Source organism: Lissotriton vulgaris, chromosome 6 (assembly GCF_964263255.1).
Source record: "Lissotriton vulgaris chromosome 6, aLisVul1.2, whole genome shotgun sequence".
In the NCBI taxonomy this organism is placed as follows: domain Eukaryota; kingdom Metazoa; phylum Chordata; class Amphibia; order Caudata; family Salamandridae; genus Lissotriton; species Lissotriton vulgaris.
Window position 1 is genome coordinate 1280439676 of NC_141694.1, and position 24633 is coordinate 1280464308.

The 24633-nt window shown below is 45.7% G+C and overlaps 1 protein-coding gene across 2 annotated transcripts in view; it reads left to right on the forward strand.

Moving 5' to 3' along the window:
• The window catches only part of MAP7 (microtubule associated protein 7), an 810320-nt gene that overhangs the window by 713254 nt on the left and 72433 nt on the right, over positions 1 to 24633 (forward strand). For both annotated transcript variants that reach the window (XM_086927406.1, XM_086927405.1), the window contains one exon: positions 12446 to 12550. In XM_086927406.1, the coding sequence (XP_086783532.1) occupies positions 12446 to 12550 (105 nt within the window). The remainder of the gene's footprint in view (positions 1 to 12445; positions 12551 to 24633) is intronic.

A 24633-nucleotide genomic window follows, 5' to 3' on the forward strand; every position in this document is an offset into this window, starting at 1 on the left:
CTGCACCAGCTGCTTTTAAAACAAGAATATACTGGCAAACTGACCCACCCACCCCACCCCTATAGTGTTACATGAAAGAATGAAACAGATCTTTGCTGAGGGATTTGTGTTACAACTCACCCCATCGTAACTTTGCCTCATCCCTTCCTACCCCTCACCACCGCACTGCCCTTCACACTCACAAAGTGTATGTATCTTTAAAACTCTACAGGCTGTGATGAGGAACATTTTAAATGGTCTGACTACATACTGTGTGTGGTTAGCTGCCTCCACTGTATAATTTCGAGGTGCCAGCGTCCCCCCACTTCTGTTTTTAGGACTTGTGAATGGTTAACAGCATAACTGGCACCTCGAAATTAAACCGTGGATTCAGCTAACCACACTTTTTCGTCCATTGTGGCCTCCAAACAAGGTACAAACAAGTGCCATCATTACGCATGGTCCAATGCTCTAAATTAAGGAATGCTTATACTTTGAACTCACGAGGCAGTGGTCTTTCTCTTGTTGGTGCCGTGTATTTTATTCACTGGATTGTCGATCAGTATGATTGAAACTATTAACACAGGCACGAGAATGGAAAGTGTAACGCAATATCTGCCTCACGTTCTTTGTGAATGGTCAAACACAGAAGATGAGGGTAGCACCCCCCCCTGAAGGCAAAGAGGGCTCACTCACACCTAAATATATAATAAACACTGCCCTTAGGATATCGCAATAATTGGGACTCTATCACCAAAGTTAAGGAACTCCTATCGGAGCGTTCTACTTTATTGACCATGAACTGACTGTCGTTATCACTGGGGTGGGGTGTGGTGGCAAAGCAGTGAATGGGCGCGCATTTTACAATGTGAAAAAATGTGCACACACACACTGCTTGCTGCGCACAGCCACAGCCCCAACCCCCACCCCACAGATGAGCGTGCCCTGCCCTGAAACGAAATTTAATCCATCCTGTAGTGTTATACGTCCAGGCAGCCCGGGCCGGCCCGCAGAACTGCACAACAAATAGCCACTGTGACTCACCGCCCACTGCAATCAGTGCACCCACTATTGCCAAAAATAATCAAAAACAACCTCTCATGATCTGGGTGACGTGAGAACAAAAAAGTAAACCAGTAGGCCTCACCTGCGAAGCTTTATTTTATAATTCATGATTTGGCCGCCGGTCTGATCAAACCTGGCTGTCACAATCAACAATTATATAAAAATAAAAAATTATCCTGCGCCTGCGGCCTACCAGGCCCTGCCCTGCCTCATCTGCGCAGCTTGATTTATTTAAACGAAACCATGATGATTTGGCCGCCGGCGCCGGCCTACCAATCAAGATCATCATGATTTTCTAAAAACCTGACCAGTAATCACCATCACGCTGCCAGGCCCTTCTGCCAGCCTCGCTCGCCCAGGTCGCCCTCACCTGCTGAGCAGTCCAGACCTAGGGGCTATAATGTACTGCAGCGCAGCAGCAGTAACTGTAGCCAACCTCACCTGTGTCGTCACTCCCGAGTCCCGACATAATATTTTCAAAGGGCGTGCATTGCTTGCGTTGACTGTGGAAACTTGGTGGCTGCTGGTGAGGACGGAGAGGTGCGGGTATGCTGGGGCGGGCAGCGAAAATGCGCGCGCAATAATTTGCATACTCTGCGCAGGCGTCACTGCCTCTAACCCCAACCCCCGCAGAAGACGACCAGCAAAGCCAGGCCTGCCCAACAACAACTACTGCCGTGTTCCGCCCACTGGGCCTCATCCGCGGCCGGAAGTAGTCTGTAATGAGGAGGAGGAAATAATTTAAATTGAGAATCGATCGAATCGGACTCCGGAGCAGTCAGTGTCACTGTCAGTCACGTGACGTCACCGACCGACACGAGAGTAAGTGTATGTATTTAAAGAAAGCATGATCGACTACAACCAGTACTGTCTGTATGACTCGTCTGCGGTAACTATCTTAAACTTCAAGAAACAGCACAGCACTTGGCACAACAGCAGTAACACAGTACATACGCTCTCTGTGTGTGCCAGTGCCACGCACGACTAGGACATGTGCACTTCTTAATGCAGCGTGCCTCCGTGACTGTAGACCCGGCCCTCATAATTAGGTGCCGGTGCTAAGCACCGGCAAGCTCCGGCTCAAATTAAGCCCTGCAGTCAGTCAGTCTTCAGTCTCTGAGTCAGTCAGTCTCTACTCTCTCTCCACTCTCTCTCTCTCTCTCTCTCTCTCTCTCTCTCTCTCTCTCTCTCTCTCTCTCTCTCTCTCTCTCTCTCCATTATCTCTCTCAACTCTGTCAGCTCTATCCCTACTCTCTCTCTCTCCACTATCTATCCACTGTCTCTCTCTCCTCTCTCTCTCTCCACATTCTCTCTCTCTCCACTCTCTCACCCTCCCTCTCTCCACTCTCTCTCCACTGTCTCCCTCCACTCTCTATTCTCTCTCTCCACTGTCTCTCTACTCTCTCTCTCTCCCTCCACTCTCTCTCTCTCTCTCCACTGTCTCTCTCTACTCTCTCCACACTCTCTCCACTCTCTCCCTCCACTCTCTCCCTCCACTCTCTCTCCACTCTCTCTCCACTGTCTTTCTCCACTCTCTCTCTACTCTCTCTCTTTCCACTCTCTCCCTCTCCACTCTCTCCACTCTCTCTCCACTGTCTCCCTACACTCTCTCTCTCCACTCTTCTCTCCACTGTCTCTCTCCACTGTCTCTCTCCATCCTCTTTCTCTACTCTCTCTCTCTCTCTCCAGTCTCTCTCAACTCTCTCTCTCTCACTCCACTCTCTCTCACAAAGTAGTGTGTGTTGCCATGGGCGTACGCAGAAACATTTCCGAGGGGGTGGGGCACATTTTTAACTTAATCACCATCCCCCTTGCACCCTTCTCCCCTCTGCCTTGTACTCTTCTCACCCTCCCCCTGCACCCTTCTCCCCCTTCCCCTTGCACCCTTCTCCCCCTCCGCCTTGCACCCTTTTCTACCTTGCACCATTCTCCCCTCTGCCTTGCACCCTTCTCCCATCTGCCTTGCACCCTTCTCCCCTCCCCCTGCACTCTTCTCTCCTCTGCATTGCACCCTTCTCCTCTCTACCTTGCACCCTTCTCTCCTCTGCCTTGCACCCTTCTCCCCTCTGCCTTGCACCCTTCTCCCCTCTGCCTTGCATTCTGCTCCCCCTGCCTTGCACCCTGCTCCCCTTCTCCCCTCCGCCTTGCACCCTTCTCCCCTCTGCCTTACACCCTTCTCCCCTCTGCCTTGCACCCATCTCCTCTCTACCTTTCACCCATCTCCTCTCTACCTTTCACCCATCTCCCCTCTGCCTTGCACCCTTCTCCCCTCTGCCTTGGACCCTTCTCCCCTTCACCTTGCACCCTTCTCCTCTCTGCCTTGCACCCTTCTCCCCTCTGTATTGCACCCTTCACCCCTCCCCCTTGCACCCTTCCCCCTTCTCCCCTCCACTTTGCACCCTTCTCCTCTCTGCCTTGCACCCTTATCCCCTCTGGCTTGCACCCATCTCCTCTCTACCTTGAACCCATCTCCCCTCTGCCTTGCACCCTTCTCCCCTCTGCCTTGCACCCTTCTCCCCTCCCCATTGCACTCTCTCCCCTCTGCCTTGCACCCTTCTCCCCTCTGCCTTGAACTCTTCTCCCCTCCCCCTTGCACTCTTCTCCCCTCTGCCTTGCACCCTTCTCCTCTCTACCTTGCACCCTTCTCCCTCTGCCTTGCACCATCTCCTCTCTACCTTGCACCCTTTTCCCTCTGCCTTGCACCATCTCCTCTCTACCTTGCACCCATCTTCTCTCCGCCTTGCACTCTTCTCCCCTCTGCCTTGCACCCTTCTCCTCTCTACCTTGCACCCTTTTCCCCTCTGCCTTGCACCCATCTCCTGTCCGCCGTGCACCCTTCTCTCCTCCGCCTTGCACCCTTCTCCCCTCCACCTTGCACCCTTCTCCCCTCCGTCTTGAACCCATCTCCTCTCTGCCTTGCACCCTTCTCCTCTCTACCTTGCACCCTTCTCCCCTCCCCCTTGCACCCTTCTCCCCTCCGCCTTGCACCCTTCTCCCCTCCGCCTTGCAGCCATCTCCTCTCTGCCTTGCACCCTTCTCCTCTCTACCTTGCACCCTTCTCACAAGTCCTAGAACCCATCTCCTCTCTGCCTTGCACCCTTCTCCTCTCTGCCTTGCACTCATCTCCTCTCTACCTTGCACCCTTCTCCCCTTCTCCCCTCTGCCTTGCACCCTTCTCGGCCCCCCTTACGAACCCCCGTGCGGACGCCCACATGGTGCTTTCTAACAAGAGTGCTTAGCTGAGGGCACCATTTTGCTACCTCATCCCTTCTCATATGAGCTTTGCCCTTGAGAATGCTGACAGTCTGACTCTGAGGGCCCCCACTCCCAAAGGGTATACCCACTCAAGACATACTCCACCTTTCTCACAGTTTAAATTCAGATAAACAATATACTGATGTTATAGAGGCAAATTCACTAAAGAATACAAACTTTCCACACCACCCTCATCAGAAAGCTCGAAAATATCCAACCCAAAGATTTCCTATAGGAATGAAGCTATTGTTTAAAATACTTTACAGTGGAGAGATACAGCTAAAGGCGCGGTGTTACATGACAACCAAAGTTGTGAAATAGTACTACAATATTTGACAACATTGAGAAGATAGGATCTTGAAACCATTAATTCAAAACATAGTCTTGCAAGTGTGTGGGACAGCGTGTTACCCGTCTGCCCATTCTTCGTTAGGACATGGCAACCAGTTCATGAATAACATGCATATTTGCATCCATACTCTTCTCATGAGTGTGGCATGTGCCTTCAAAACCTGTGGGAAGAACACCATCTCCATTTCCCCTCTCACAACTAGGTAGACCTGACCTCATGACTCTTTCTGTGTCCTAATTGCTCTGTGCTGCTCAAGGCCCCCATCCTCTTCCCCGGCCTTGCTAGCTCTGACTGAAGAGAAACTTTGCAACTTGTTACTTTGTTTCTCTTCAGTCAGAGAGAGGGGGTGAGGGGCTCGGAGCAGGCTGCAGACAGCCTGCACCTGCTTTAGAGGGAGCTTGCTTCATTGCAAGCCTCTCTCACAGCTCTGTGAAGTGCTGAGGGGGCCGGGGCCCCCTTCATTTACTGAAGAGAGTGGGCCCCCCCCCCCCGCACCGCGGGGGCTGCGGGGGTGTTTGTTACGCCCCTGCTGCCGCTCTATCTGTCTCTTATCTCCATCTGGCTCTTGTTTCTCTCTGTTGTATGGTAGGATAACCTAGCACAGTGTAACATAACACATTTTAGTTCTATGTAAAGTTCTGTGTATATTTCATTTCCTTGTAAAGCACTCAAATACCTACTGGTGAAGCAGCGCTATAGAGAAATACTGTAAATGAATACATGTTATTGTTATACCATAGGTTACTAGAGCTATGGACTATACCATTCCTCGCTGAAAGGCAATATTTCTCACAATCTTAGCACAATTATTTCACTTTTTTTCCATGACCTTTAATGCTGGCCCAGTTATCAAATTTTTGTATTGTGGTCAGCTGATATTTTGATGGCATATTACTATTTCTTGGCACGTCAAACTTGTTACTGATAATAATACTATTACCCCTAAAGCAACTATTCCTACTCCTCCAACTGCTCTGACTGCTACACCTAATTTCACTACTGCCAGTGCTACAACATTTACCAGTACTACTAGAAATCATATCAGAGGGGCTCAGCTACATACTTTTGGATATTTTTTCAGGAAAAATCATTTCAGATTGGCAACATTTATAGGTGATAAGGGGAACATATTTCTGTAAATCTAATTTTGCCAATTCCTAGTAACCTTGTAGTCTCCTTCAAAAACAAATCTATGAACTTTGACCTCCTGGGCACCATGCTAGGCCCTAAACACAATGTAAGTGACAATGTTGAAGGTGAATGGCATCTGTTACCTGCCTTTGTTCTGTAAATGGTGGCACTGTCACATGATTACAATTTTCTCAACATGCAGCTCACTGGAAAATGAGTAATTCTGATAAATTCCCTTGGCTGGTGTCCTTTGTTCAACTTTATTCTTAACTCATCTGAGGCATCCTGTCCCCCCCAAATCACCAACCTGACCAAGCAGCTGGGGAGGGGCCCAATATGCCAGTCCTTTTTAGTGAGCTACCTCCTGTAAACTCTCGCCATCAGTTTCTTTGATTAGTGGTAGCAATTGAGTGGGTGATTTTGTTTTGCTGGGGAGTGCCCTAAACACAATGTAAGTGACAATGTTGAAGGTGAATGGCATCTGTTACCTGCCTTTGTTCTGTAAATGGTGGCACTGTCACATGATTACAATTTTTTTAACATGCAGCTCGCTGGAAAACGAGCAATTCTGATAAATTACCCTTTGCTGGTTCTTTACCAAGGATTGTTTTTCCAAACACTACTTTCTCAGCTGCTGTTTCGAGAGGTTTTCTTAATTGGGGTTGCACCCTATAACGTAAAGTTAATGTATCCAGATAATAAGGTCACCTGGGATGGGGTGATTAGTGGCTGTATTTATTGGTGGCTGCAGCCTAGGGTAGACACCGTTTCACCCTGTTTCAAGACAATGCAAAAATACATCCACAAATTGACAGTCTCTCTGGAGAAAGACAAGCACACCCATCACATTAGTTAAGAAATGTGTTATCAAGTTTTGTCAAATTAGGTTTTGTTTAGGAAAAATAAAGTTCTGTTGTGCATTTTTGGGCAATTCTTTTTGGAGACATTTTATTTGAACTGTGTAGTAAGCCTGTGACTCCGAACTACTGCAATCACCCACAAACCTTCAGTTTGCTAAACACTGTTTAATAATATTTACCCTCTTTAAAAATGATATGCCATCGGAACTGGGGGCGTTTGTGGTTGTCAGTGATGAGGAGTACCAAGTTCTCGAAAAAAAATTCAGGAGAAGGTCCTTACGGCTGGAAATTTTGACAGTGGGGTCTCAGCATCCAAAAGTTTGAAGACCTCTGATCTAAGGTGATAGGAGCCAACTCAACAGAATCAACAAGTATACGCTTATTATTATCACTAGCTGGAGGAACCTCTTTATAGGGGTTAAATTTAAATTCAAAAGGAATCAGCCAATCTTCCGGTGATTCTAGGGTCTCAATCTTAGTGGCTGCCTGTTCTTTAAAAAAGGGATGGTTTAATTTCTTCCAAAATAAAGCGGAATCGCGTCTCTCAGCTTCCTGGACTAGCTTATCCCATGCAAGTTCCCTAATTTCGTTTTCCCTTGTGCTTAGTTTGTTTGTAATTTTTCCGCAGAGTGCGTACCTTTTCCCTATCCAAGGGTATAACTTTTAGTGCTTCTTTTAATTCCTGATTTAATTTGGAGCATTGTTGGTCAAACCATCTAGGATAGTGGCCGGCATTATTCTTACTCTTGAGTTTTAAGTCTCGGGAGATTTCATCCGCTATGTTACAAAATGTGGCTATTATGTCTGTATACAGGGAGGATCCATCCAAACAAGTGTTTATATTTTCTAGTTTTTTTATATACTGTGGGGTTTACAGTTAACCATTTTATAGAAACACTGTTTTCTCCTTTGGTTTTAATGCCAGTTGCAAAGCATACCTTTTACAGTTGTGTTAAATTTAGCTTTTGCTCAAGGATTAAAGGGTAGTGATTACTGTACGGGCTTGGCTGTATATAAATGTTACAATTTCCTGACATTAGAACATTATCGATAGTAGATGATCTTACTCCTTCATATGTTTGGATAGAAATTTCACCTTTTCTTTCGCTTTGCTCCATAAATTCTAGGTTGTATTTATACTTTGCGGCATTAATTGCTTTTCCATATGGGTTATGAGGAAAATAAATGCAAGGGTCGCCCTGTTCACCTCTATGGCCACAATGTATCCTATTTAAAATTTTACATTTTTCCCTGTTAAACTCACCTGCCCAAATAAGCATGTAATCCTCCCTTATGCCTTCTAAGAATGTTTTTAATTCTTCCTCCAAGGACACGATTACCTTACTTTTGGCGTTGTCAAAAATGTTATTATAAAAACGTGTGATTACTACACACTGTTTTCCCTTAGTACAAAAGTGTAAAACCTGATAAAACTGCGAATTAATAAAGGTTTTATTTAAGATTAATGATGATGTAACAAACTAATACCACTAGGCCGCCTCTGGCTCTCCCTGCCTTAGAGGAAATCGCCGCTGTTGAGACTGTTTTAAAACAGTTTATATAGAAAGGTGCTGTATGCCAAGTTTCATGGAGAAAAATTAGCTAGCAGTTTTGTAACGTCTTGAGCCACTCTGTCATTTAACTTATTCCTCACTCGCCACATTCCATGACATAATAATAAAACGACGAAAAACATGCAATAGAAGTTGGTTAGAATTATTGTTAATGGTGCTAGTGGCTGGGGTTGGATGATTCACGCCAGTCGACTGTTCTCCTTCCCCTGGCAGTCAATCAGGCTCACTATAGCCTCCTAAAGGTAAAAACCTATTGGGCATAGCTTGTATATCATGCAGATATCTGCTGTTGGTTTTTTTACTACTATGCAATGGTTGTACATTTGTCAGTTTGTAGAAGTAACCTAATTAGACGGCAGTAATAGTATCATCAGCATCATTAAAAGATCTTACATGTTTGGCTGAGAGTTCCTCAATCAAGGTCCTAACAATCTCAGGGCAGCAAAAGTTTACAACAAAATCTCTTATACAGCACTTCCTCATGGGCTCAACCCAATTTACTCTTCTTATCATGATTATATTCCGAAAAAGGATGTTGGTACGACAGTTGGTATTAGTCGCAAACCAATGTACAGTTTTGTTCTTTATGGTCTCCCAAGACTCTGTACTCTTATCAATCAATTTCGCAACATTTGGTAGGTGTAGGTGTAGGTGTAAGGAGTCCTGGCAAAAATGTGATGGCCTATGGTTCATAAGCTATTGACTCCCATGGTTGTTGCCTTCACTACTCTTTACTGCTGGTTCCACATTATGTAAATTGTAATGACTCATCTCTGTGGGAGGTTGTACAGCCAAAGCTTTATTAGTGTGAGGAGCGCTCATTGGGTGGATTTTATCAGTTATCAAGATATGACCATCATTAGTGTTTTCGTCCAGGGCTCTACCAGACGTTGCCCTGGAGTTTTCTTTTTAAAGGTAATAAGTCCCAGTCCCAGTCTAAGTTGAATAGTTGGGTGGTGTCTTTTGCAACTGTTTGGATTTCTGCCATTTACTTCCTTTATATATTGTCAATTTTCCCACGGAGCTTTTTATAAAGGGTTTTGATGCCTTTGATATTAGTCATTGTTTGAGCTGTGTCTGACTAAGTTGGTTCCACAGGGGTCTTTTTCCCTTTCTTTTGTTTGTTTTGTTTTTGCTACTTGATTTGGAGGTACCAATCCTGCTGTCACAAGTTGTTGTTTACACTTTTTGGCGGGGGAGACCAAGTTAGTGCTATTTGACAGTACAGATCTCTTTAGTGGTAGGGTCGAGACACAAGGACCCTCTTTTGTAAACCCAATGTTTGATACTTGGTTTCCCCTATTCTTATTAATAATCGGGTCAGATTCAACTGCCACCATGTCTTCCCTTGTTTCCTTAAAGGCTGCATTTATTGCAGTTTTGGTGGCAGCAAGGCGCTCTTGCGCTTGTACAATTTCGTTATTGATTAATCCCATAGTATTCTTCAATTTGTAAGTTATTGGTACATTACTACTTGCAGGCTTTCCGCCGCCATTTGAGGCCGACGTAAGTGTTCACTTTCCCTTTGCAAGCGTGCACTCCTAGATTTGTAATTCGTAAAGTTATAGGAAGTAAATATAACTTTCCTTACCGCTTTCCTAAGACCAAAAGGAGTGGCTCTGCCTTGTCTGGCCGCAGACGGGCCCGCCCTTGGCCCCGGCTTCGCCTGGGCGGGAGCCTCGAGCTCTTTTTAAGCGCCTCCGGCGTGAGGAAACCACGTTGGTGCCTCCAGGTGCATAAGCTGTTGGGGGATGGAGTCCCCAGTCAAGGTGAGGCTGTGAATGGATTCCGCACTGCGGGAGCCTAGAGTTCTCTTTAAGCGCCTCCGGGCGCGGAAAAACACATTGGCACCTCCAGGCGCAAAAGCTGTTGGGGGATGGAGTCCCTGGTCAAGGTGCAGTGTGTGAAGGGCTCCCCTATGTTGTATAAACGTATTACCTTTTAGGTAATTGTAATGTAACTGTTATTTTGTTACTTCATAGGAAAAATGTGATCAAAACCAAATCCACAGCATATAGATAACCCAGCCTGTAAAGACCAAATGGTCCAATTAGATTTTCATTATTATGTATGACATATTATCTGCCTGGACAAGCCATAATGCTCTGCCCAATTTAAATAATCTCAGCGTAACACATTGATGATCTTTATAACAAAGAACATTTATAAAGTGCAACAATTACCCTGTGAGATGTCCTGACGCTTCAATGATGAAGCAGACAGAATTCATATTCAACAGTCTGAGATATAAAAATAAGAGGCAACTGAAACTGCATTCACTTGCTTGCCACGTTTACATCTGCATCAATGATGATCCCTAAATGTTTTTCCAAAAGGGCTGGAGTAGGGCCCTCTCCTAGAGCTAAAGGCCATCAATTTAAAGAGTGAGAGATTGATGAAGGGCCAACATCCTGTCACTGCACTTACTCATAATTTGCTCTTTATACCTGCTGAATGTTATTGCCTAATAATATTCTCTCTTGGGGAAGCCATCTAATTTGATCACCGGGTGTCTTCGTTACACCCAATAGAGATGGGTATTTGAAGACAAGAATGCACACATGTATAGCTAATTAGATCTAGAAATTAAAGTAAAGTGTTCTTTAAGATGCTTTCAGATAATGATTTACTCTTACCTGCTCAGATGTCTCTCTGGTATTTTATCTTATTTCAGATAGTATTCTCTGCTTTAGGTGATCACAAATACCCTTAAGATACAGTGATGGACTTTACAAATCCTAAAAAGTTTTCCCTTTCCATGAGTATCATTGTTGTGTTAATGTCACATTCACTCCAGTACTACATTTCTGTTGTGCAAATGAATCCCTATCCTCCCACTTTCCAACTCCCACCACATAAGCCATTTCTCTCTGATTTGAAGAATATTCCAGACTGCCATGGCGAGTCTATCACCTGGTGGATAAAGATGCATGTGCGTGTTTCCAGACAGCTGGATTTACACCTATCGGCATTGTGGTTGACTGGGTTCCATTCACATTCTCTTTTGCTCCTCCACCCATGTGCAAAGGCCACTGCTCGTGTTCATTTGAAACAGAAGTTGGTTTCCTCCTAATTATTGGAATTTCTCAAAATTGTATTTTATAATGGGATAGGGTTTATGGATGAAGGAGACTGTCTTGAAAGAAAATGAAAGACTCTTAATAGCCAGAGAAAGACTGGTTACTCTCGCACCTTCAGTCCCGCCCTTCCTTTTAGTATAGTATTTGGTGGGGTGATTGTTAGAATTTGAGTAGGTTTCATTGCAACAGTGAGGATAATGACCATTGAATTGAGATTTAGATTATAAGCCTTAATTATACTTCCATAATGGGTATCGGAAATGTATTGATCCTGCAGTATACTACTGCAGGACCTGATTTTGGCACATTTATTTAATCTATATCTATGGTATATATCTCCATGGTACAATGATTGCAAGGACTAGTGTTTCCAGTTCTCCAAGTAAATTAAAACCTGTCCTGTACTACACTACAAACCGAAGTGCCACCAAGTGTTTAAGTGTTACAGTGTTTATTTGGATGCTTTGTCTGTGGGGGCACTAGTGAGTGTTTAGCAGATTAATAATGTATGGGCAGAGTAATGCAAGCTGGTCCATCTGAGTAGGAGGAAATGTGTACTTTTCATTGGTTGAAGGGCTATGAGTAGAGGGCAATTCATATGCAGAACTTGGGCATGCACGCAGATGAAGGCAAACTAGTACTGCGTCTGTGGTTAAAAAAAAAAGGCACTTTAGAGCAAAACATGTTTAACTTTTGTAAATATATAGATTTCACTTATGTTTGTGCAAGGTACATATAATTGAATACCCAGTAATTATTTCCCTGTAGCAAATTATTTCACATGCTACCTTAGATCAACTTTGCCTAATGGTATTGGTTGTCAAGAGACTCTTTATTAAACACTTGACATTAAACAATTTTCATTCTTAATTTGTTAATCCAGATTTTTCCCCCATGAGTGTAAAAATTCCGTCTCATAAGGCAATTCAGCAATGTCAGACCCTCCGTGAAAGGAGCCTTCCTTAGTAGAAAAATGTTGGTTTGCTCCTGCAATTTGGTAGTAATGCTCTCCTTTTCGTAGTTCATGACATTTCCTTACTTTATTATGTTTATTGACAATTTACACGGATTACTTAATAATAACCAACGATGATTTTGTTTTTTAAAAGTATGGTAACCCAGGTCCCTTCTCTTTTGTTCCTTTATCAGAAAGAAGAAGAAGAAGCTCGACTGCGAGAGGAAGCAGAGCGGATTCGATTAGAGCGTGAAAAACATTTCCAAAGAGAAGAACAAGAGCGCATAGAAAGGAAAAAGGTAAACGCTAATAACCATTGCAGGGCGGTCTGGTGTTAGACCTGTAGCTCATGTATCTCGTATTGAAAGAATATGGGAAAGAATATTGATATTGAAGGTAAAAAAAATAATCAATTGCATGTAATTGCCTTCAAAACCATGACATACTAGTTGCCTTGCGTGCAACGGCCCATGCCAAGATGTGGGTCCAGTAGCTCACTGTGCCATAGGCATCAAGCTGCAGCTCATTGATGATTCCCAAACAGACGGAAACTGGTCAAGGGCAGTTTCTATGTGTTCAGAGGGGAAGGCTGATTTGTTATATGGTTTCTCCCCTATGCAGTGGCCCAGTGAATTAAAAGAAAAGATGCACTGAAATTGCACCACGGTTATAATCCCTATCCACATGCTGGCATTATGTTGGTAACCCCATTTAACACGTTGGCCCTGTCAAATTGATGGTAATCCCTGCCAATATGCGTAGTCTGTCCTACTGGTGGTTATCCCTGGAAACATGCAGACTGAGGCACACAGGTGGTAATTCCTGCTCAATGTTGGCTCTAGTGCAACTGTGGTAATTCATAGCAACATACCGTTCCAGGCCCCATGGTGGTAATTTCTGGCAGCATGCTTGTCCTGGCACAGCCATCGTGGTAATCCCTGGCAACATTATGGCCCTGGTACAAAAGTAGTAATTCCTTGCAAGGTAGTGGCCCTGGCATAAGGCTGATAATCCCCAACATGGTCACTTTGGCACAATGTTTTAATACATTAAAGTTCAGGTGAACTCCAAGAAGATAACAACTGACTCAGGTGTGTACTAGCTGTGTTGTGCTTAGTTAATCTCACCAAAACGGAAGACACATGTCTTTGCTATTGCCTGGATTTCGGGTAGAGGTTTGAAAAATGGAGAACTCTATTACATTCGCAAATGCTCGTTATTGTTATTCTCGTATGGCACCAAATTGTAACTTAGACCCCATGCTTGTGTAATGGGGATGCTAGGGCCTACAAACAGCAGCACCCCCCCTTGAGGTGCCACATGACCAGCACTTGGCCTTGGTGAGGAGAGTGGAGCACAGCCCAGACGGAAATGTGGTCCTTTTGACACAACACCAAAAAGGAAGCAAGGTCCCAAGCCCTATATAAATATCCAAGATATAGAAAAACGACCGCAGCATAGGCATCAAAAGGAGGAAGAGTCCACACAGTGACAATAATAAAATGAAGAAATCACACTGTTTGATTTATATTGCTCAGACATGTGTTGCAGCCTTCTTTGGCTATTCTTGCTGGGCCAAGCAGCTTTGAAATTTAATTCAGGGAGAATACCTATCATAACACCACAGGAAATTGATGTTTTTATGCAAACTGTTCTTTACTCGATTAGAACTCTTGGAGTACATTTTGAACATGTCCTGTACTAACTGAAGATATTTGATGTTGTAAACTGACATCATGTTCAGGGTGACTGGGGGCGTAGATGTAGGGTCATGCTAGTGAGAGACTAGGTGCAGGTTTAAAGAGAAAAGGGCTGCGACCCGAATAATGACAATTGTACTTGGACCAGAGACATACCACAAAGAAACAAAGGGGTGCAACCTCACTTTTTACGTTTGTGAAGGGAAATACATGGATGCAATAAGCTACAGAGCTCTAAGCAATTAGAAAATGCATTCTAAGCATTTCTTACCAGCAATCAAGGAATCTGATTTGATAGATATAAAAATAGAGAATCAGAACAGATGTAAGGATGGTCTACTACCTTGTCTTCTAAATGTTTTGAAAGGAGAACACCTTGAGAAGAATTCATTCCATTGCCGTAAAAAAAGATTCAAGAACGTGTAAGACTGAGAGTTAAGGGTCTAAAAGGCCAAAGAGCACTTAAGTAATAATCCTTGAAAAATGATGCAATTTGTGGTGGGATAAATAAGTTCTATTTCTTTTTTATAGTGGAAGGAGCACATTAGGCACAGGTTTGTTAACCTTTGTGCAAAGCCCTCATTTGCAGTTATCAATTTTTTGGCCATTTTTTGGGCCATTTGTTTTGGCCACTTGCATGGCAAAAGGGACAATTTCTTCAGAACTAGTGCAAGATACCCGGAGCTTACATACATGTTTGAGAAACGAATGCAACCTTTCAAGGAAGTGAAGGAAAAAATTAAACCATTGTAGGTTAAATATATACTGCACTCTCTAACCACACTTAAGTTGGTCCTCGAGGATAATATGCAAGCTGACCGAGTGGTGGATTCTGAAGCTGAAATGAATAAGATTAATAAATAAGTAAATCATATTAGGGTAGTTAAATATGCCATTTAGAACGCTGCTAAAACCCCCACAATTGTATCCTTGTGTATTTGGTATTGCAGCTGAACCTGACATCAGTTTCACATACATATTTTTCCATTGAGGAAGGTTCTTCATTGGACAACAAATACTTTGAATTATGAAGTATGGGTGATTTGGAATAGCAGATTTTGCTGCTGTGTTGGCCTTGTTTTTAATCAGATTGAAACTATGATGTGAATTATTCATTAGAATGTAGATTACAGGGAATGGAAGACTGGATTTAATTATGTCATGTCTCTTCTAGAATTTAATTGGGTTACAAGTCAACATTACAGGAGAGTCACGCAATGGTTTTTTCATTAAGAAAAAAATCCTACTGGATGTCTTTGCTCCTTTAACTCCATAGGGAATTGAGCTCTTACCTGTAAAGAGAAGTTCCTAAATTGCCATGGAAAAAAATAAAGAAGTGAAGTACAACAAGAGTGCAATGGAAGAGGACGTGAAGGAAAGGTGCAGAATTAGAGTGGAATTCAGACGATAGTGATTGAATTCTACTGAAGACAATTTTTCTGTGCAATCCCATAGTGTGACCAAAGGGTGCCTAAAAATAGGGATGGTACATGAGACTGTATAAAACAGGGGACTTCTTTCCTTGGTGACTTAACTGAAAGAAGGGATGCCATGTACAGAGTCCCTGTAAAGATAATTTGTGATCCTCAACAAAAAAGGGACATGGCTGACAGTTTTGCTTGTTGCTTTACATCACAGCATATCTTCAGATGCCTACTTGTGAACTTGCAATTGAAGATGATATCTGAAAACGAAAGAAAAACTCTAGAGAGTCGACGTCACCTTTCAGAAACGAATTCCCATTAAAACATGAACATGCCCGCAAGACCTTGGGTCGTAATGTTGTCTCTGTTGGATTATTTAAAAGGAACGTGTTGGGATTTGTTTGTGCATATGGTAGAAATGTTCCTAGAGTGTAGGGATAAGGGATTTCATCTACAGGAGACATACGTCAAGTGACCTAAAATGGTCATACATAAGAGTGAGCTTTCTACAGTCAAATGTGCTTCATATAGGCCTCGATCTTTGATTGATAAGAAAAAAATCTTATAGGCCAAGTGACTAACAAATAGCTTTCTAGAAGTAATAATGCCCCTCGTTCGTCCATAATGACATAGGTTTGTGCAAATAATTTCTGCTAGGTTACACTTAAAGTAGTTATTAAGCTCACTAAAATGTCTGACCATATGGAGGGCACACTCACACTTATTGATGTAGGATGAGTTGACCTTTGATTCTGGATGCAAAATTGCAATTTGTGCTTCAAGTTCTATTAAAAATTGCTTGTGGGCCAAATTTTCCAACAATAGTAAAGATGCTATTCTGGCTGATTTAATAATGTGAGGGTCAATGTACAATGTGCACAAACTATCCACTAGGAGAACAAAATAAGATAGGGTTGTTTTTATGACTCCTTATTCACCGTTGTGATCAAGTCACTAGCAGAATGAATATGGTTTGACCCTGTCATTAAAAGATTTTAATGACGTTGGAGAGATGGAGATAGGATCTCCACATTGGCAAATATGGTTCTGTTAGATGTGGATGATGAAAAAGAGTCGGTCCTAGATAATATTGACATAGTTTGTAAAAATGTAAGATATTCAGACTTTGCTCTAAGTTGGCAAAAGGCACCGTGGTTATCCCCACAGTCTAGTCCCTAATGATAAACAGATTTTAGCTGTTTGAGAATCGAAATTTGCCTAGCTTACGTAACGGTAAGTTTCAATTCTATTAAGGACACGGAGGCGAGGATTATGCTATATCTTCCTTCGCTTTATTAACATAAAGACTCCACAGCAGCTTAGGAAAGATATAATAAGAACAAAGAATGCTTTAAACATAAAGCATCGACGTAATGTTCAACAAATCAACAACAACTCCCAAGAGTCTCTTTGCATAACCATAGTCCATAGTCCTTCTACTCTGTCCATGATCACTATATAACCGGACTTCTCATCATCTTCCTCCTCTTTCTTCGCGCAGATCACGCTTGAGCCTCATTGGTCCTGTTTAGCACCGTTGTTGCCTGTCGAAAAAGGAACAGCATCAGCGAGGTGGTCCAGGAATGCGACAAGGCGAGGAGCATTCAGTGATTAATACAGTACAGACAATGTAAAGGAAAACGCTTTACTTGCTGCCATACGGGTGGGTAGAGACACCACTGTAGCCTGGGTGGGATAATCCTCGCCTCCGTGTCCTTAATAGAATTGAAACTTACCGTTACGTAAGCTAGGCAAATTTCGATTCTATGTCACGACCGGAGGCTTCAGATTATGCTAGTTTAAAGCTTACTTACCACCAACTGGGCCAAATCCACCACCGGCTTAAAATAAAACCTCTTGAAGGTGGAATCCGAGGACCAATCCGCCGCTCGCATTAGGTCCTCCAGACGAGCACCCACCGAGAATGCCTTAGAGGCCATGGCCCCCCTGGCGGAGTGTGCTCCAAAGAGAGAAGTATTGATGCCCGCTTCCTGCATGACCCACCGCACCCACCGAGCAATAGTGGGTGAGGAGACAGCTTTGTGTGGCTTCCGCAGGGCAATCAACAACTGACGCTCGCCCGGAGGGCGAAGATCCAAGGTTAAGTCCTCATATGCTTTGAGGCATTGCACGACACACAACTTAGGAGTGTCAAGAAAAGCTGGATATGAAATAGAACGCAACAACGTTTTCGTGCGTCGGCCTACCGTAAAAGTAACCCCATCCGGGGAAAAGATGCGTGCAGAGACATCCAGCCCGCGCACGTCAGAGACGCGCCTACAAGAAACCAGACATAACAACATGGCTAACTTCGCTGACAGCTCCTTAAGAGACAGATAGGAATTGGCCGGCCACGACAGGAACAAATTCAGAACCAAATTGACGTCCCAAAGGAAGGAGTACCTGGGTTCCGGAGGCAGCGCGAGGCGGATAGCTCGCAGAAGCCGGCACACAAAAGGATGTTCCCCTACTGGATGGCCATCGATGTTGTCATGGCCAGCTGAAATCGCCGAACAAACAGCATTGATCGTCCTATACGCTAGGCCCTTGTCGGCCAAATGCGCCAGGAAATTCAGCACGGGAACGAGGCACGCGACCAAGGGATCCAGATCCCTTCGTAAACACCAACGCATCCACTTAAGCCAAGCGGATCTGTAACGCTTCGTCGTACTATCGGCCCATGCTTTGGAGAGCAAGTGTTCAGCCGACCCCGAAAGGCCCGGGAGCGACCAGCGTCTCCTGAGAGCCTCCATGCCACGAGGCGGAGAGAGTTCTGCAGGATGAGGGGATGCGGTCCCTGATCCGTATCTGTCAGGAGCAGAGGAAACAGGGGGAGTAGGATTGGAGAATCCCAAGAAAGTTCCAGAAGAACCGGAAACCACACTTGAGACCTCCAGAGTGGTGTAACCAACACCAGCTCCGCTCCCTGGCGGCGTATCTGGGCCGCCGTTCGCATTATCATGGAGAACGGGGAGAACGCGAACGGTTGTTCCCGACTCCAATCCTGCAAAAATGCGTCCGTGGCCTCCGCTAGAGGGTCCGGCCTCCAGCTGAAAAAACGCGGCAGCTGGTGGTCGAGACGGGACGCAAAGAGGTCCACCGAGAAGGGACCCCAGAGGGTGTGCAGCCACCGGAAAACCTCCGGATCCAGCTTCCACTGACTGGCGTCCCTGAGATGTCTGGAGTGCCAATCCGCCACCTGATTGCACTGACCCGGCAGATACTCCGCCGTCACCGCAATGTGACGGGACAGGCAATAATCCCAGAAGTCCTTCGCCAAGTCCGCCAAGGGCCGGGACCGAGGACCTCCCAGATGGTTCACATAACGGACCGCCGAAATATTGTCCATCCGTAACAGGACACAAGCTTTGACCGAACCTTTGGTCCAACAACGAACCGCGAAGGAGCCCGCAAGGAGCTCCAAACAATTGATATGCAATTGTTGTTCTTCTGAAGACCAGGCGCCGCCGGTGGAAAAATCCCCGCACCGGGCGCCCCAGCCGGACCTGCTGGCGTCGGACTCTATGATCAGGTCCGGAGCCGAACCGAAGATCGCCCGACCATTCCATGCCTCCATGTGAGACAGCCACCATGACATTTCCTCCCTCACTTCGTCCGTGAGGGGAACCCACTGATCGTAACTCATCCCACGGTGCAGATGTTGCGCCTTCAGGCGTTGGAGAGCCCTGTAGTGCAGAGGGCCTGGGAAAATCGCCTGGATGGAGGACGAGAGAAGACCCACCACCTTGGCGATATGTCGCAGGGACGTACGATCTCTCGCGATCGTCTGCCGAAGCAGGTGTCGTATCTTTGCGACCTTCCGACCCGGCAGGCTCAAGACCGCCTGTACCGAGTCCACCACGAAACCCAAAAAGGTGATCTGCTGAGTGGGCACTAAAACAGACTTGGAGCCGTTGATCACGAACCCCAGTCTCTGGAGCAGGCCGACAGCTTGACGCAGCTGGCCCGCCAACACCTCTGGGCACTGCCCCATGAGGAGGATGTCGTCCAAGTACACTAGCATACGGACCCCTTGGCTTCTGAGAAACTCCACTACCGGGTGAAGGACCTTCGTGAAGCACCACGGGGCCGAGGAAAGACCGAACGGCAGAGCGGTGAATTCGAACACCCTGTCGTCCCACAGGAATTGTAGGAAACGACGATGAGGGGGGTGGATGGGGACGACCAGGTAGGCGTCCTTGAGGTCTAGTCTCTCCATCCAATCCCGAGGGAGGAGCACGTCTCGGAGGAGGTGGATACCCTCCATCTTGAAGTGACGGTAGACCAACCACCCGTTGAACTCTTTGAGATTGATCACAGGTCTTTTGCCCCCATCCGTCTTGTCCACTAAAAAGACGTTGCTGAGGAACCCATGCGGGTGGCGCGTTGATAGACGGATGGCTCCCTTGCGCAGCAAGTCCGAGATCTCCCCGTCTATCAATCGCGCGTCTGACTCTGAAAAACACATCGGGCGCGGGGGCCTCGCTTGAGTGGGCTGGTCGTAAAACTCGATATGGAAACCTCGTACAGTCTGCAAAACCCAAGCGTCGGCAGTGAGCAATTCCCACTCCTCGTAAAAGCTTGCCAGCCGCCCCCCAATTGGAACCTGATCCAAACAAAGTACACTTACCGGGGGCATTTCCTTGTCCGGAGTTCTTCTTGAACCCTCTGCCACCAAAGCGCTGTCCCCTGGTGGGGTAGAAGTTGGTATAGTTGGCAGAGGTCTGGTATTGACCTCTTCCGGAGCCTTGTCCTCTGTTGTTGGTCTGCTGACCACGGCCGATCGCGCGGCCCCTACCGCGACCGGCCCCTCCAGAGAAACGCTGGTGGAACACTCTCTTGATGCTAGACTGGGCCTTATCCAGCGACGTGAACGTATTCACAAACTTGCCCAGCTCCCTGATGAAGGGCTCGCCGAAGAGGCCTCCCTGGGCCACAGCACCCGCCTCCGACGAGGCCAGGTCCCCCAACTTTGGGTCCAGTTTGATTAGGAGCGAACGCCGCCTCTCGGTGGACAGGGCACAATTGGCGTTGCCCAAGAACACAATCACCCTCTGGGCCAAATTCGAGAGCACCTCCGGTGAAATGGCAGTGCCATTCGCTCTAGCCTCCTCCGCCATGTCAAGGATCTTCGTGGCGGGCCCGACCGCATCTAACAATTTGTCCTGGCAAGCCCGCCAGGACCGGTCAATCCCCTTCCTGGGGTCTTTCATAAACTTCGCCAGGAAGGTGGCCATCTTTGGATCCAATTCCGGGGTCATGGCCACTTTCCCTTCCAAAGTTGGCCGAGGACACTCCCCACGTAGGCAACCCATCGCTTCCTTCTCCAGGGGCTTGGGCAGCCTGCCCGCGACAAATTTCGCCACCGTCTCCCCCGGTGCCCAGGCCGCGGAGCGGGGGTGGACTATCTCGTCCGGGTCCAGCATGCCCGACTCATCCCGGGGCATCTCCTTTGTAGAGGGCGCCGGAAGCCAAGATCGGGTTGACTCCCCGTCGTCATCCGAGTCCGGAGAGTCGTAGATCGGGGAGGCGGGGGCCGTAGACACGTCCCCCGAAGCACTAGGGTCCACCAAGGGCGCAGGGGGCACCGCTGTCGCCTTAGCCAGGAAGGCGTCACGAAGACGCTCAAAAGCGCCCCTGTCCACACCTTGGGCCTCCGATGACGGCCCCTCCTACGAGGCCTCTTCGGGGTGGGTGGCAACCCGCCGGACGTCCCCGGGAGTTCGGGGGACGGGGGCACATGCGCCGCTGCCAGCTTCGCGCACTCTTCCACGATGCGGGCGGAAAGGCGGTCTTCCATGGGGCCTACCACCTCCGTCACGCAGCGGTAGATGGAATTGTCCACTGCCTGGTAGAACTCGTCGTCCTGCAGATAGGGGCAGGGTTCCTCCTCGTATTCCCCTTCCATCTCGGAACCAAGGGCAAATGCGGGGCACCCCAGAGGGCGGCAACCGAGAAAGATCTCGAATGTGGGCAGGCCAGGCGGCTGCGATCACGTTTTGGGCCAACTGACGTGGCAGGTGGGCTGCACCAACCCCCAAGTGCGCAGACCCTCCTCGCCGGGACCGGGTCGTCGTACCCCTCAAGCGCGCTAGGCCACACTTCGGATAAAGAGGTGCATAAAGGACACCCGAAGGCTATTCACGCGGTCAGAGCCGCTATACAGACCCCAACGGGGCGTCAAGAGCAGGAAAAACACAGACCCGGGGCACCAGGTGTCAGAGGGGTACGCGAGGGCTGGCTCCTGCGCAAGCAGACTCCACGGCGCGGCTCCTGGCACTGCGGAGGCGCGTCGAGGGGCCGGCGAGACGACAGGCCGCCCCCTGGCGGTCTATGTACACACCGCACACAAGTGGCAAAAACAAGGCACGTAGGAACGAAGAACGTTCCCGCAACCGGGGACTCTGTAAGGGAATAAACCATGCAATGAGTCCCCCAACGATCGTACACAAATCAAACAATCACAATGAAAAAAGGGAAAAATATAGGAAAGCACTTATCTGGCTGCGGGAGCAGCGAAGAAAGAGGAGGAAGATGATGAGAAGTCTGGTTATATAGTGATCATGGACAGAGTAGAAGGACTATGGACTATGGTTATGCAAAGAGACTCTTGGGAGTTGTTGTTGATTTGTTGAACATTACGTCGATGCTTTATGTTTAAAGCATTCTTTGTTATTATTATATCTTTCCTAAGCTGCTGTGGAGTCTTTATGTTAATAAAGCGAAGGAAGATATAGCATAATCTGAAGCCTACGGTCCTGACATAGAATTTACATACCAGGGTGTAATCCAAAGTATTTTTTAATTTAGATCTGGTAATGTCCAGGTTAACTGCTATTGGCAAACATTATGCAAATCTGCAATTTCCCAAAATGGGTATTGGGTCGCTCTATAAACAGTTGGCCCTGATTTTTCTTTACATTGTACAGAGTACTGACTTTCAGGTTCCCTACCCAATATTGGGCAACATAGAAAGAGAGAAAATAGAAAGCATTTATGAAAAGGTCTTGAAATAATAGCAGCTTTTATAAAAATGTGACTGCAAGGGGTCTGATGAATTTTACGTAGTCTGGTAAGTATTTAACATGCCGTCTACACCTTTAGAAGCACCCTGGTTTAATGCTATCACAGTAATGCACTTTAAGAGACCTTACTAAAATATGTCAGTATAACATTTTGAAACAGGTGGAATAGGAAGGGCACTGTGTAGTTTTAATTAATTACTTTTCAGACTCAAGGTGAATTTGCACGAACACGCTTGTACTTTAACATAGACAAAGGCTTGAATAGCTATTAAGCTATTACATTTGAGCTGATTGTGATGAATATTCTAACATGCAAGCATCAGCTTTTTATATAATTTTAGCCTTTGCATTTTAAATGGAAATTGTTCTAAATTATAATTTAATGCTAGAAATAAGTTGTTAACATTTAATGAATGTGTCCTTTTTTATTGGTCTAGCTGTGTAAAACATTATGGTTTTAATTATTTGAAATAAATGACTTTGATGGAAAGGCCTTTAGAATAGCTGTCGACTCAATAGCCTTATTATAGCTTATATCCATTTTTAGCCTTCCTGGTGGGTTCTAGCCAAATGTATAAATTGCATTATATGAATGATTAGAAAAAGAAAAAAATATAAACTCATTTTTGAGACCTCACATAGTCAAAACCCCATGTTTTAAAAAAGAAATTAAAAGAAATAAAGTTTGGTCTTTAATATTAAAAACAAACCAGAACAATGAAACATGTTTTTTTTGGTTTTCTAAAAGTAAAATCTTGTTTTTAAAATAACTAAAATTGATACCTTGCAGGAAATCCCTTTTAGGAAACTTAGTTTCAATAATGAAGCTGAAAAAAAGGTAAATAGACAAAGATAGAGGAAGACAGGGTAGAGCAATGATTAAGAGAAGGAACAGGAGTACAGAAGGCTCCCCCCACAAAGGAAAATAAGTTGAGAGAAGGAAGACTATGAGGGAGGAAGAAAATGAACTAATTTTACGCATGGGAAAAGGAACAGTCTGGTCTTTTGTCCTCCGTGAAATACTGAAATGGAGTTAAAAGTAACAGGATGTGGACAGAATGTGGAGGGGGCAGACATTAGCAGCGGGAAGTGGAAAAACAACTGACAATCCATTGTCAAGATTAATAGCATTTACACATTTTAAAAAATAAAAAGGATTGTAAAAAGGTAATACAAAAAAGTGAATTTGTTTCTATCAAATGGTAAATGCAATTTCATTGTAAAAAGTTTGAATAATTAGTTTATGTAAAAGTATTTCTCAAAATTGGTAGTCTGTAAATAAGTTTTTATCTGCAATCACATACAACATAACACCTTGTTTATATGCTAGAGGTCTTCAAACTACGGTGTTGGCCTCCCCTGGGAAGCCTATGATGACCTCTTGAGTTTGGAGAGGGTGGTGTCAGGCATTGGCCAAGAGTTGCATCGTGCTTAAAACAGTGCTGCGTTTTCAATGAAAAGGAGTGACAGAGTCACTCTGTAATGAGTCATTCTATTATCTTGTGTCCCTCATGTCTTAACCGGGAGTAGGTATTAAAAGGGTCGGTGCGAATAACCTTAAAAATCCCTTCCCCTCATTTCTGATAAAAGATCACACTTTTGATACTTTTCTACCTTAAGGTGACCAAAGTGGTCATAGCATGTTGGTAGTCGTGTATTTTATTGCAGTTTCTAAGTGATAAGGTAGCGGCTGGTGGGGGTGGGGGGGGGGGGCGGGAGAACAGAATAAAAGAACACATAAATAAAAAAACGTACCTGCAGATGGACGCATTACACTGTTCTGCGCCTCTTCTCGCAGGCACAGGTTCCCAGACTCCACTGCAGGCAATCCTGCTGCTGCTTTCATGTTATGAGAGCAGCGTCAGGATTGGCCTGAGGACCAAGGATTTCCCTCTAATGGAGACTGGGAGCCTTTGCCTGCTGTCTCCAACCCCGCAATGCAGCTGGGTTTGGCTGGCCTGAGACAGCCTGCCAAACCGCATACACACTTATCATAGTGCATTACCAGTCCTCCTGCTCCTGTTGTCCCCCATAGCTCTGTCTCCAAAGACTCGGCAGGAAGGGAAAAACGAAATGATGATAAAACGTGTTTGTTATTGGGTTTTTTTCTTTCCTGCCGTTTTGAGACAGCTGGCGGGGGCAACGCTTCTCTGTCATAGTGGATGAGCCGTGGCTGAAGTGGTAACTAAATATAATGCAGTTTGTAGATATGTTTAGAGCTGCCAGGGGTATG